General features: G+C 38.7%; 1 protein-coding gene across 6 annotated transcripts in view; it reads left to right on the top strand.

Moving 5' to 3' along the window:
• The window catches only part of LOC139732673 (KH domain-containing, RNA-binding, signal transduction-associated protein 2-like), a 61184-nt gene that overhangs the window by 14320 nt on the left and 31277 nt on the right, over positions 1-15587 (top strand). For all 6 annotated transcript variants that reach the window (XM_071643528.1, XM_071643523.1, XM_071643527.1 and 3 more), the window contains exons 2-6: positions 1370-1524; positions 6006-6122; positions 9017-9163; positions 13085-13323; positions 14281-14455. In XM_071643528.1, the coding sequence (XP_071499629.1) occupies positions 1370-1524; positions 6006-6122; positions 9017-9163; positions 13085-13323; positions 14281-14455 (833 nt within the window). The remainder of the gene's footprint in view (positions 1-1369; positions 1525-6005; positions 6123-9016; positions 9164-13084; positions 13324-14280; positions 14456-15587) is intronic.

The raw sequence follows: 15587 nt of genomic DNA, 5'->3' as shown, positions 1-15587 counted from the left end.
CTAGTACTCTCGTCGGGTTGCCAGATGGAAAATACTAAAAATGTATGCTTTTTCCCATAAATTTATGAGTTGTTTTCATCACAAACTGCATGGAAGAGAAAGGTGAGAATTTTAATTTTTACATGACGAGATTATCAGAGGATGAAATATCAGTTTTACTTGTTTCAAGTGTTATGTTTGATAATCTTAAAAAAAAAACGGCTCAAGGCCGTGTGTGCAGGTCTGATGCAAGTGCGTTAACACATTTGTATGCAAACTGCACACTTCTTAAAAATGAAATTAGTTTCAGGCACCCTAAATAGATCTTCACGCATGATAAAAGGGATAATTTTATGGAGATTTACTGACAAAACAACAGTTCAAACTTACTGGGCCGAGTTCATACACTGTGCAGAAAATTAATGTGCGCCTATGGCGATCGCGAACCGCGAAAAAAATGTCCGAAAAATCAGTTTTATGTCATTATACCCCCAAAAATTGTGAAATATCTTGAAAAAAAATTGCTGAACACAATTCCATCAAAATTAAGGTTTGAAAAGACATAATTAAAACAAAATGAGAACAAACACACGCAAATGATTACTAACACTATCGATTCCAACCAGCGGGACAACTCGGCCCACCTTCGACGGGTGGTCTGAGTTGTCCTGTAGTCCGAGTTAGCCCGACCCCTAAACAGCATGGTGCGTGCGGTGTGCTGAGCGAGACATGATGTCATCGCTCATGAACAGTGGCAGTGCGAACCGTAGTGGGCATAGAGCCTTTCTAGGCCAGTGTGTCTGGCATTTGGGATGTTAACCAAGTTAGAAAATTCCATAGATCTGTAATTAGGCCTAGTTTGATACATTCAGTTGATAGAATGTAGTCCTAGCCTATGCTATGGCTATGCCTCACGTTAACATACAGTTCGACCTCGATTATCCGGCCATGTCGGGACCGGCGCTCATCCGGATAAGCGAATTGGCCGGATGTGGGAGACACAATGTTAATGTATATAGCTGCCGTCCAAGCTGCCGTCCCAGTGCACTGGCAGCTAGGCAGGTAACGTACCCCACAACGGTGGTGATAACTGCTTACTTTTACGATGATAATGTGGTGTGAATTTATGTTAGTTCTGTCAGGAATATTGTAGGTAAGTCGTGTGAGTTTTGTAGAAATTTTGATTGAGTTTAAAGTCACTGTTTTTTCTCAATTTTTGGATGGAAAAAAAAAGTCCTTCACTGCGTGAACGCGTCCGGATAATAGAGATTTCTGGATAAAAGGAGGCCGGATAATCGAGGTCGAACTGTATAGAGTAATTGTGGCAGTATGCGGTCATGAATCTCTCTATTTGCTAAACAAATATCTGTACATGTTTTCATTCATGTAGAAATCAAGAGGGTTGAAAATGGAACAGAAAAGAAGGTTGATGAAGCAGGGGACTTCAAAGACAACAGAGTCGATGCCAAATTGATTGATGTCAGCTCTGGGAAACCTGTCAAACTTTGTGTCAAAGTTGCTATACCAGTCAAAGAACACCCAAAGGTAAGCCTCTTTTTTTTTCTTTTTTTTTTAACTTTGCTGCGAAGTGTCACGCCAGACATTATGTTTTCGGGTTGTCCATCCATCCAGCCATCCATAATCGATTTTGCGGATGGCATGCGTTAACCGTGGTAGCTCTGTCACATAGGCCAAGCCATGCCAACTCTCCAGGCATTTTGTAGTTCGCAGACATGCATTGTTGATGGCCAGTTCTGATTGTTATTGTTGACATTAATGTACCATGTTATACATCATTTTAAAGCTTTAAAGTGTAAACTGTAATATTACATATTAATCTTAGTGAGGGCATCCTCTTATTTCAGGAAGGACACCCTCTTATGGCACACAATTATCTTTGTGAACTTATTTCTGCATAATACTACCTTATTTCTTCACACAACATGTTCTTGTATCCCAACATGGTCTAATGGTCTATGTACTACAAATGTTGTAGAGAATTTATTCTGTTTACAGATGATGTGATGTTTTCCCAATATGAGTACTTTTCATTTTATGAATGAAAGTTTGTGCAATTACAACATCTACATTCAACATTTCACACACATCTTAATATAATTTTAACATAATTTAAAATTTTATGGAGGAAATGTTTTCCTGAAAGTAGGTAAAGCATGCTTAAATGTTCTTAGGATGAAAATCTAACTTGATTAATGCTAATTAACATGTAATTCAGATTATTCATATCCTGCAATTTTGCAGTTGAGTAACAAGATAATGTAATAATTGATGTAGAAATATTCAGCCTTCACACTAACTCCAGTGGTGTACACTAGTCACTACAAGTACAATTTTTGCACTCCCCTAATGGAAACAGAATTGAACTGTCACTGTAGTTATTTTCTCTTTGATAAACCTTCATTGCATTACAGTTTGAGATAATGATGGTTAATCATGTAATGATGATAAACAGTCAAACATGCTTTTGAACAACCTTGAGAATGTGCAGCTGCTTCAGGCAGGAAGCTTACTCTATTATTTCCTGCACCCTGCTCTGCTGGCCCCAGCCAGAGACCCAACGCATACACATTGGTGAAGGCTCTCCTCACATGAAACTTATAACAAAACTAGCAGTACACGTACAGTCTGTATGCATATAAACATGAGCAAGGCACCCACAACTTCTTGGTCTTTGAGAGGGCTTTCCTGGTTGGTTGAAGGAGCAAACCTTTTTTATGCCTCCGCCACGAAGTGGTGCCGGAGGCATTATGTTTTCGGGTTGTCCGTCCGTCCGTCCGTCCGTCCGTCCGTCCGTCCGTCCGTCCTTCCGTCCGTAATGAATTTTGTGGACAGGGTAACTACCAAAACCTTTTGAGGTATCCTAATGAAACTTGGCATGTATGTGTATTAGGGGGTGAAGTTGTGCCTATCAACTTTTGGGTGCACATGCTCAAGGTCAAAGGTCAAAAGGTCAAGGTCAAATGCTTAAAATTTTATAATTTCCCCCATATCTATGCAATGCCTGAAGATATTTTCTTGAAACTTAGTGTATACATGTACTACCCAATTAAGATTCTCTGGTGAAAGTTTGGGGTCATGAGGTCAAAAGGTCAAAGGTCAAAAGGTCAAGTAAAATGTTAAAATTTCACTTTTTTCTCTGTATCTTGGAAATTGTTCAAGGTATCTTCATGGAACATAGTGTATATGCATTTACTGACTGGCAGTGGTTATCTAGGGAATTTAGGGTTCATGGGGTCAAAGGTCAGGGGTCAAAGGTCAAGGGCAATACTTCAAAATCTTACTATTTTCCTTATATTTATGCAATGCCAGCAGGATATTTTTTTTTTTTTAAAACTTGATGTATGCATGTCTAACCCAATAGAGATTCTCTGGGATTTTTTTTTGCCAAGAAGGTCAAAGGTCAAAAGGTCAAAGATCAAGTGAAAGTGCTGAACTTACTTTTTTCTCCATATCTCGGAAGTGGCTCAAGTTATCTTGAAACTTAGTACATGCTGAATTTATGTATGTTCTGCCTGACAGTGCTTCTCTTATAAATCAAAGGCCAGATGAAAATGATAACAAATTACTGTTCAATACAGAAATTGCGCTTTTTCTCCATACCTTGAAAATTACTCAGTGCATAAACTTATGAAATGGTCACAGTCAAGCTAAAGTTCTTAAATCCCCAAGTACATGCTCTCCTATTCATCCAATTAAACATAGGTCAAGGAAGGTAAACATTCAATACATATTTGTGACAAACATGTCATTTTAATATTTTGCCAATTTTGTGAAAATGTAATCACACATTGTCCACATGTACTATAGACCTATTAGGAGAATCATGCATTATGGCGGAGGCATACCAGTCGCCATAGCGACATTTCTAGTTCTTGCCATACATTTCCTTACACTATCAGCCAATCACAAATGAGTTTACAAAGTGGTAGCACCAAAGCCTTTGGAGTGATCCGTCAGTCAAAATAGGACCGATTAAATCAGTCCGAATGTTCTGGTGGCATACCGTATTTGCCTGCGATAAAGCCACAACGCAGGATAAGCCGCATCCCGACATTGGTGATGAAAAACAGGAGTGTTTCCTAACAATAACAATAACAGTCGGCACATTGCATAGTCCCATGCATGATTATAAGCGTCGGTCAGGCAGGTGATTCTCTTGAGTTGGAAAGACAATACAGTAATTTGCTAGTGCTGGCGTATAGGCCTCACCCAGACTTAACTGCTTTATTTTTCTTAAGAATAGTGCGACCTTATCGTTGGTGAATACGGTAGTTTACAGCCAGTGAAATCGACCTGTGACAGAGACAGGATAAAGAACTATTTGTGCTTTCCAAGTGAAACTTTCCAAGTGAAACTTGGCATAGCTTATATGAGTGGACAAAACTGTGCCTGTCATCTTGTGGGTGCATGCTCCAAAGGTTGTAGGTCAAGGTCAAATTCTAAGAATTCACCCTTTCTCCTGTCTCTGCAAAGCCTGAGGTATATTCATAAAACTTTGTGAGTGTATGTATCTACCAGATAAGATTCTCCAGGAAACTTTTGGGGCCATTGAGCCATTAGGTCAAGTAAAAAAGCTAAAATTCAACTTTTTTCTCCTTATCTCAGAAATGGGTCAGGCTAAAATACTAAACTTTAATGATTGCTTGTTTTTGAATGAAAATTTTTCTATAATTTCACTATTTTTTCCCATTCTTTTTTAAAATAAGCTCAAAATTTTTGTTCTGAAAATGGGTTTTTATGTATATTACCAGTTAGTGATAATTTGAAGAAATTGATCAGTGGTGTAGTAGTAGCCATGATAAAAATCATGGGCGTATCATGGCTACTACTAAACCACTGATCAATTCAGTGCTTATTTACGTCAATGTAGGGCAATTTGTCAATCAGTTGCAATGAAAACATCTCGACGGAAGAATTTCATGAATTTGAATATTTGAAGAAAGTTGTGGATCATGGGGTCAAAGGACAAGGGTCAGTGGTCAAGTGAAAATGCTCAAATTCTTGAATACTTGCTCTTTAAAACAATTTTGTCATCCAAATGAAACTTGATTCAAGTAACACAACCACTCAAACATGTTTTGGGTTTGTGCTGTCAAACATATCGGTTAGATTTTTTGCCAATCATGTGAAAACTGCCATCTTGCATCGTCAAGATGTACTACGTATGTATTGGAAGAATAATGCAATATGGTGGAAGCATACAAGTCTTCTTTGAGACATTTGTAGTTTATTTTATAACTCTTGTAAATCTTCAAGCCTCTGCCAATTAGAAGCCAAGTGCGATTTGTACTCATGTGAGAATATCGATGGATTATGAGTCCTTGAGTCAGAGATACACAATGTCATAGTAAGTCATAAAAAAACAAAAACATGGGGATGGAAAACACACATATCATCATTCATGAAAGCCCCCCCCCCCCCTTTTTTTTTTGTCTTGGAATTTTGGACTTGTAGTAGTATATCTTGTACCCCTTTCAGTAACTCTCTGATGAGGGCCAGGCCCAGACTAAGTCATAAAATTTTGAGTGGATGAATAACTCGGGCCAAATTAGCCCGCACCAAGCTCGGACCATTTTGGCACTGGCTGTTATCAGCACCATGCCAGGCACCAAGCCCGCACCAGGCACTGACCAAAGGGTTTATGAACAATAGCAGTACCCAGCCAAAATTCCTTCCACGATCAAAAGTCACGATTCCCTGGCCGTGCCTCCGCTGGACCACACATTCAGTTACCGTAGGAGTTATCCCTTATGTGGCCGAGTTCATGACTGGGTCATCATAAAAGTAGCACGGCTCTGCTGTAGTTATTGAACGCAATTTGTACTGCTTGGCGCGGGCTATTATAGCTTGGGCCAGGAGCAGGTCAAAAATGCATGAGTTACTAAAAAGGGTATCATACTCTGGTCTGGTATGTAAGTTGAAAAAAGACTTGGACTTGTTTGCTCTATGTATGTGTGTGTGTGTGAGAGAGAGAGAGAGTTAATTATCTTCCCCCTTATGCTCAGTTCAACTTTGTAGGCAAGCTGCTTGGCCCGAGAGGAAACTCACTAAAGAGATTGCAGGAGGAGACAGGCACAAAGATAGCCATACTTGGCAGAGGTTCAATGAGAGACAAACAAAAGGTAGGATGAAGGGTTTATGTTACTGTATCAAGTGGGCCAAATTTCTTTTTACCCTTGCCATGTGGCTGTGCAAGAGGTAGTGCATGACTGGTTGTATGTTGGTCTGTCCATACACCATAACCTTTTTACTGCAGTAACTTGTAGGTGTAAATAGATTAGCCCAATCAAGTTGGGTGTGCGTATAATTGAATGGTACAAAATAAACAGGTTGTTTTTGTGTTTTTGCCTTGTTTCTGGGGACAAAGTTTTCAGCTCAAGGTCAAAGTATAGAATGAGATATTTCACCTAATCTCTCAAATAACATTTGTTTTTCATTCACGACTGGTATAAACAGCACATATGCACTTGGCTCATGATGTAAAGAATTGGTCATGAATGTGAAAGTATAAACAAGATGACGTCGCTCTATAAAAAGAATGTTTATTTTTGAACAGCTTTTCGCACCACCAGAAATGTTAACATTTTGTAGAAGAGGGGAACAGAACAGATGCAAAAAAAAAATGGAGATCAGTATGAATTGTTTGTGAGTTAATTGTTTTTTTTTTTTTTGGTATGGGGTGGATTTGTTTGTTTGTTTGTTTGTTTTTTATGTGGGGGAGGGTTGTACTGAGGTAGAACTTGATATATGATGAGAAAAAAAATATCCATATCAGATATTAGCAGCATACAAGTCATTGATACTCTTAAAACATGTTTTGAACAACTGTATGGTTGTGAGTTAATGTAAGTTGGAACAAGATTTAATGAATAGAGGGTCAGTAAAGGGCCTGCTTGTATCTCAATGGAGGAGACTTTGCAGCGACTCCTGCGACTCTAATGATCAAGAAATGGCTTGCATTGTCACCAAGGTGACTCCAGGGCAACGTCAGAGATGTTGCCGAACAAGGTGATAACTTATTTGCCCGGAAGTCATGGAGATGTCTCCTTGATGTCTCCAGTCGGTCGCCAATAGTTTCCCGCAAGGCTGTGGGAAAGTCTGGCAGATGTTGCAGAGATGTCTCCTGGACCAGCTGAAGACTGGAAAAAGTCTCAAAAAAAGATCAAACATGTACAATTCTCTCGTGACTCCCTAGATACCATTCTAGTTTTCAGGAGACATTATGGAGACATCTCAACCACTCCATGACCAGTGAGACTCGAGTCGCCGCCAGGTTGCCACTTAGTCTCTAAGCCTGTGAGATATCCATGTAAAGCCCAATGCCCACTGTGTGACCTGAGCCTGCGAGCTGTAGCGATCTCCTGGGAGCTGTGGTGAGGTTGCACAGTGGGTAACCAAAGGTCGCACCAGATTGCAGTAGCTAGCGGCCGCAAAGGTGAGGTCGCATAAGGTTGCAAGGGTTTGGACATATTCAAAAAATGTTGTGACCTGCGGGTAGGTCGTGCCAACTCACAATCAGGTCGCACAGTGAGCAACCCCAGCTCAGCCTAGATGGCAAGCTAGGCAAGCTAGGCAAGTTCTCAAAGCATTCAGGCCTGTCTGCTCGTCCTTCTAAAAAGGTAGAAAACTCAGAGAATTTGTGGGAAAATTGAGTTTTAAAGACAAATTCAAGTGTACTTATAAGTTAGTCTGGTGAGAAAGATAAAATTCTAACCAAAATTGAAAAAAAAAATTAGGGAAATTATGACATTGTGAAGTTTCACTAATTTTTGCAGATCAGTTCTGGTGCTATTGATATTTGTATGCAAATGAGTTGATGATGTCATCACCTCAATTTTTCATTGCTAGTGAACAAAAGTAATGACAAACATACAATGTTTCTGTTATCATAGTGTAAAATATGTTGTTATTTCTGGTTGAATAACTTGAATAATGATCAGTTAGACATACAATTATTTGTATTATCAAGATTTGAGACCCAGGTGAAATTGCGCTTGAATGATAAACTGGAAATGTGAAAATCTATGTACAACATATGTGGCAAGTTGAGACCAAAAAAATGAAATCGCAACTTCACTGTGTATGTTAAAACAAACTTTTAAAAGTTGATGATATATATGTTAAACAAACAAACAAAAAATAAAGCTAGAAAAGCACTTGGAGAGCGCAGACCTCCACCAAGATAGCAACTCATTTCCACCCATATAGGCATGCAATTGCCCAATATAGAAGCCTTTTGTTTTGGTCATTAGCTTCCAGCTGCGTGGCGCCTTGCCCAAGCAGAACACACGCTTTTGTGTGCGTACAAACCTTAAATATGCGCAGCTAGAACTCCCAAGTTCATTGACCTTATATGCCAAAAGATAAAAAATACTTCAAAAATCCATAAAAATTCCCAGATCACTACCAAAATTTAATCATCTGTTCCTTGTGTCATTTGTTGTTTTTCCTGCAAGTCTCATTCAAATCTGTTCTCAACTTTTTGAGGTATTTTACAAACAGACAAGCCAACACCGATGATCACTGAATCTCCTCCTTCCTTAGTGGAGGTAATAAAGCATGCCTGACCAATGCGTGGATGAATAGCCACACTGGCAAAGTAGGCCTATTGCGCTTCCCTCCTTGGACACGTGCCAAGTTTGGTTTGCGAAAGAATATGCGATTTGCATATTCGTCAACCGTGCATGCATGTGTGGAAATGGGACAAAAGGCATTTCCCAGGGAGGTCGCTGTGAGATCGCAAAGAGGTTGCACAGTGGGCATTGAAGAGGTCGTGTCTGCAATGAGATCACGCTTGCTCGCAGCGATCTGGTGCAAGCTGGTGCGAGCTCAAGGTCACTATCAACTCGCACCTGATCGCAGGCTCAGGTCGCACAGTGGGCTTAAGGGCCTATCCTGTAACAAGTGCCATTTGATTCATTAGGACATTGTAGTTACATGCGTAAGATGTTTAAGATTCCTGCTGAAATTATTTCAAGATGAAAGCATTGATTTTTTTTCACACATTTTGAAACAGGAGGAAAAGCTACGAGAAGAAAGCAGCCAAAAATTTGCACATCTCAATGAAGAGCTCCATGTCCAAATTGAAGTCCTTGGTTCAGCGAGTGATGCATACTACAGATTAGCGCATAGCATTGGAGAAGTTCAGAAATACCTTGTTCCAGTAAGTCAAATCTATTATGAGTACCCTGTTTATACAGCCTCATTTGAATCAAGTTGCAGATCCTTGTATACTGCCGACATATCTGTTCAAGATCTTGTTTTGGTTTGGACCCCTCCAATGTCTTTTGCATGCTAGTTACATTCCATTACACAGTTTATTTTTGTGTGTACTGCATATATATGCACAGTGTACAGTAGAACATTAGTACAACAAAATACAATATATATTTTGGAGGTGTTGGTGACAGTTTACAGTAGAACATGAGTACAACATAATGCAATATATTTTGTAGGTGCTCAAGACATCACGTGAATTGCTTTGCTTTTATAATGAGTCAAAAGCAGCTCAAACTGCCACAGAAACCACTTTCACACATGTTTCAAACGTGGATTTGACTGTTTTACTTGGTGATTTATTCATGTCTGTATGTGCTGTACAAAAGACCTGTATGAAATGTTTTGAACTAGGTGAAAAACAGGGATGCTGCCTAGTGTAGATAGAGTGTATCAGCTATCATTTAAGCTAGTTTTCCATGCCACATTCTGATATGGAAATTAGTCTGCAAGACTCTTCATATTGTCAACTTAAAGTTGGAAGAAAACACAACAACAATATCGAGTGTCGAAACATTGGATGGAAGTCATATTGATAGGGTTTATATACAGTCAACTTCGGATACCTCGACGTCGGATAAGCCGAATATCACTTACCTCAGGGGCAAAATGAAAGTCCCCGATTGTTCCTATGGAGTTTCCGTGTATTAAGTTCGTGTAGCTCGAAAAAAATAACTCGAAGTTTGGTTACCTCGAAGTGAAATCTACTGTCCCTATCTTAATTAACTTATTGTTTTTCCCAGCAGGTTGCTCGAATCGAAATTGCAAAATCACTCAGCATCTCCGATTAAGCGCGCGTGGACAGCAAAGACATGTCACAAATCCTTTCACACTCGACTGTAAATATTCTGAGACCAGAACCATCGCGCGCCCAAAGAAATACCCGATACACAGCTGACAAGAAAAATCCCCAACAACTACCTACACACGTACACGGTATGCACATACTTTAGTAGCACCCCTACCAATGGAGTGCTTACAATAGCACTATGCTCTGCCCCATCATCTTCTTTTCTTTAACCACACAGTGTTCTGATTTGCGATCGTGATGGTCATACCGTGCGCGTAGATTTCTTACCCGTCGTGGCGCACCTGCTTAGGTATTGACAGTTATATCTTTGACATTAATCACGGTCCACTGTCCAAACATCAATCTCCTGCGTAGTGCATTTTTTTAAACTTTATTTTTTTTTGCCTTTACGAAGTTTGTTTCATTTATTCATCCCCGAGAACGCAAGCACTGATTTTTTTTTTTTTCCAGCAATGCGATTATGAAAATTGTGAGGTATATGATCTGGAAGTATAGGCCGAGCATAATAAAGAATAGAATAGACAGGGCTCCACACTAACTTTTATCGGGCCACCAATATCATTGATTTTTATTTTTTGGTGGTCGAAAGTATAATCTGGTGACACAAAAAAATCAAGAAAAACATTAGAAAAACTAAATCGGTCCTACTAAACATAGAAAAATAAATGTTAGGCATTATTGAAGTGAAACAGATGCCCATGTCTAAAACAAATGAACAGAAAATTCAATCATCTCATTCTGTGTTTTAAGATTTAGCAAATAGGCGTAGAGGTTATTATAAAAGTTGATGCCTATATATTTAGGAGGTCAAAACTTAGGTTTGAAATGAGAAAGTGGGAGCATTTGCTGACATTCGTTAGCATCCGACATGTGTTTTAGCATTGTAAAGAGCCGAAAGTTACCGTTATTCATTTCTTATTGTAAAAGCAATCATCCAACATTTATTAGTACGTTAGCACCTTACAGAGCCGAATATTACCGTTAATCATTTTTAAATGTAAAAGCAAACAACCCGTCACCGACATTTATTTTAGCATCTTATGGAGCTGAATGCTATCCTTATCCATTTCCAAACGTGAAAGCAAACATCCGACATTTATTTTATTGTCGTATGGAGCCGAACGTTACTGCTGTCCACTTCCGAAAGTGAAATGAATCATCTGACAATTATTTTATCATCTTACTGAGCCGAATGTTACTGTTTTTCATTTTTGAACGTCAAGACAGACATTAGACATTTATTTTACCATCAAACGTAGCTGAATGTTACTGTTATTCATTTCGAAATGTGATAGCAAATATGCAATATTTTTTTTAGCATGGTATCTGGGGCAGAATGTTACTGCTATTCACTTCCAAACATGCCAAACGTAAAAGCAATCATTCGGCATGTATTTTAGCATCTTCCGGAGCTGAATGTTATTGCCATTTACTTTCGAACGTAAAAGCAGCCATCCGGCATTTATTTTATCATCGTACGGAGTTGAATATTATTGTTATTCATTTCAGAACATCAAAGCAAACATTCGACATTTATTTTAGCATTTTCCGGAACTAAATGTTATTGCAATTTACTTTCGAACGTAAAAGCAGACATCCAGCATTTATCTTATCATCGTAAGGAGTTGAATATTATTGTTTCTCATTTCCGAATGTCAAAGCAAACATCAAACATTAGTTTTACCATTGAACGCAGCTGAATGTTACTGTCATTCATTTCGAAATTTAAAAGCAAACATCAGACAGTTATTTTAGCATCGTATGGAGCAGAATATTACTGCTATTCACTTCCGAACATAAAAGGGATCATCTAACATCTATTTTAGCATCTTTCGGAGCTGATTGTTATTGCTATTTCCTTTCGAAATTATAAGGAAACACCCGACATTTATTTAACCATCGTACGGAGTTGAATATAATTGTTTTTCATTTCCGAACGTCAAAGCAAATATTCGACATTTATTTCAGCGTCTTCCGGAGCCGAATGTTATCCTTATTCATTTCTGAACGCAAAATCAAATATCTGACATTAGTTTTAGCACCATATGGAGCTGAGTCTTATCGTTATTCATTTCCAAAATTATGAGCAAACATCCGACATTTATTTTAGTATCATACCGAGTCGAATATTACCGTTATCCATTTCCAAAATTAAAAGCAAATATCTGACATTTATTTTAGCATCTTACGGAGCCGATTGTTACCACTGTTCATTTTCAAAAGTAGGCAAACATCCGACTATTTTTTGGTGGCGCGATAGGGCCACCAAAATCTTTATTTCTGAAATATTGATTTCAATTCCGATTTTCATTCAGTTCATTCATATAAAAGTCGATTCAATTCCAATTGACAAGCATGCAAACAATCAGTAGGCACTATATCAGATACCATGTTGAACATCGATAAACGTCGGATAAGTCGAAGAAAATTCGACGTACGCGTACCTTGAATTTCACGTACGTCGAACCATTTTCTTCAGTCCTGATGAATTCGAGGTATCCGAAGTTGACTGTACATGTCATGTCCTATGATTACAAATCCCCAATGAGTGTGATGCTGTCAGTTTTAAATTAATTCCATCCCTGTACATATTCAGTGGGTAAACCTGATATGATACTGGTTCTCTCACTCTCCAATTTTCCTCTCAATTGGTGAATGCTTTTATGGCAAACCTGTTTATGAGCAATACAAGATGACACATAGAAGAGAGATAATTTGTATCATGTACACTATGCACTGATAAATGAAGAATTAAAGTGTTTAGGCATGGTCCCGTCTTCTCCATGAAAGGGGGCAAAATTAAATTGCTGTAATGAGATTATTGACATTTTTGTGATTATCTATGTGGATATCACAGATCATTTTCATATTTCTTTTTAATACCAAGAGAGGAGATTTGGATTGGATAGAAGTAGATATGAAAGCATTCTTTAGAGCAAGTTAAACAAAGTGCTTGTTCAGCCTAAATAAGTTCATCCTGTAATTTCCTCTGTGCAGGATCCAAATGATGACATAAGGCAGGAGCAGCTGAGGGAACTCGCAGTAATCAGCGGTTCTTACACGGGACCCCCTCCCAGCGTCACGGGATCCAGGCCTGGTGGGGGTAGAGTACTTCTGCATCGGGGTGGAGGACCTGGGGGCATGGGCCGAGGAGCTTGGGGTGGCATGCATCCAATGAGAGCCATGGGACCACCCCACCCAGGCAGACCTGGTCACATGCCTGGAGCTCCAACAAGGTGAGGTCAAGGATTCACGTAAGTCAATAGACGCTTTTATAGGACATGCAGATTTTATTTGTTGTGTCATTACAAAGGTTGTACCTATTATTCCAGAGGATTTGGAGAAGATCACTTCATGTAACAGTTTAAAAAAAAATAGCTATGTTGTCAGGGTAAATTGTGTATGACGTGTCAATTCATAATTAAACTCATGTATTCAGAAGAAAGTAGTCTGTAAAATCTTCAAGGAAAAGAAATGTGATAGATACTGTAGGACTGTTCAAATAATCATGTTTCAGAATTAAATAATCTTGGCACTACAGAAATATAGGAATTGATAAAGTGTGAAAGATTTAGGAACTCTACAAATATCTGCAAGTGCCTCCAGGAGTGCAGTACTTGTGATTGCCATTGCTTCTACATGTGGATTTCTTTATACAGAGAGTTTTTATAGGTCTAGTCTAGAATAAATTTTTGATAGGGTTTAAATGGAAGCATGAATTCTTAATTATGAGGACTTGTGACATGACAAAACAGAATATCCTTGTAGACTAACATACATGTATACATGTGCATGAAATCTTCATAAATTTCACAAGGAGCCAAGATCTGCGAAATTAACCCTAACTAGGCCGGGCTATTTAGGTAGATGATAGAGCCGGAGGGGGGCCTCCCACCCCCTCCCCCTCTTTCAGATCGTAGCTGTTGACTGCGCGATCACAACGAAAATTGACACACACATTGCCTGTGCCGTAATCTTAAAAAATGTGAAGTTGATTTTTGAAAAAGTTATGATTCATGCTGAATTATGCTAATTCATGCATAAAATCAGACTATCCACTAAATAAAGCTCCAAACAGGCACATTTTTGTGTGTAAATATTCTTTTTAGTGTCCTTAGCAAATGTTTAAAAAAAATTGTGCCAGTGCACTAGATATTCTGTCAGTCTTCGACATTTGTTTTGAATTTTTACAGAATGGGAAGCCCCCCAGGGAGAGGAGGCATGACAAGAGGGCATGCCCCATCTAGAGGGACCCCTACAAGAGGCAACTCAAGAGGAATGTCGAGGGCAGGGTTCAGAGGTGCTTCCAGTGGGCCTCGGATGAGTGCACCCTCTTTTGGATCACAAATGGAACCAACTGATGAATTCGTGAGTAAAAACAGACTCATCGTACAAATCAATGATCTTTAGTAAACAAGTCTTATTTGTACAGGGTAGCCACTTCTGTGATCTCGAAGCACTGTTCTCCCAGCGGGCCCTGTTGACATCAGAAACAAAACTGAAAGTACAAATACAACAAGCTATATGAAGAATTTAGGAAGTGCAAATGAATATTACATAAGATCATGTTTTAATTAGGCTTGACAGAAACTGGTCGTACTAGGTGGATGATTCATTCTCAGTTACATGTACATATGTGACTGTGCATCACAAAACGAACTAAAAGTCGCACACACTGATTTTGTGTGAGGACTGAAAATAGATGAAATGGGCCAACCTAGCTGATCTTGACTTTTCCATATTTTCTGAGAGAGCAAGTCTTCTTCTACATTATACTAAAATTTGGGATCATAAAATGGGCAGGAAAGTGTATTTTTTAGCAGTTTATCTCGAACATTTTTTTGGTAGAATAGTGTGATTAGGTGTGTCTTTAGAGTCCACTTTTCATTTCTTAAAAACCTTGTTCACACTCTTCACTTTCAACTCTAATTACTTTTGAAAGGATGATGCCACTGCTTTGACAGTTGGCATTAATTATGGACAGAATGTGTTAATAAGGCATGCTCAATTTCAGTTTAATCTGATAATCTCTTCATTGTTGTTATACCTGTGGTTTACATCCTGTTTTTTGTCCCATTCATCGAACAGCCAGCACGGCTTGGTGAAGATTAAGCGCTTGAATAGACACTGTACTTCAGAGCCTCTTTTCTCAGTTTTCCTGAGTGTGTGCTTTCTTTCCAATATTTAGATAGGTTAGGAGAGTCCATTTGATTTGAGTTATACATCATTTTAAAGCTTAGAGTCTGCTCTTTCAGAATATGCTCTTAACTAAAATTTCGTGTCTGGCGACTTTCTGTTTGTTTTGTGATGCAGGGTCACATATATATGTAACAAGAATTAGAATTGTTACTGTGATGGTAATGACTTGAAATTGTATTGCAATGATAAAAGCAAGAATGATACTTTCTGGATTTTCCTTTTCCTTTCTTATTCTCATTTTTGTGTAAAATGTAGAGATACTTTACCAGTACTCTGTGGATTTGAGTTGTCATCACCCTCA

The sequence above is a fragment of the Diadema antillarum genome, unplaced genomic scaffold (assembly GCF_040938485.1).
Source record: "Diadema antillarum isolate AM-2024a unplaced genomic scaffold, OU_Dant_1.0 seq00000442_RagTag, whole genome shotgun sequence".
Taxonomy (NCBI): Eukaryota; Metazoa; Echinodermata; class Echinoidea; order Diadematoida; family Diadematidae; genus Diadema; species Diadema antillarum.
The sequence above is the reverse complement of the archived record's forward strand: the minus strand, read 5'-3'. Positions and strand labels throughout refer to the sequence as shown.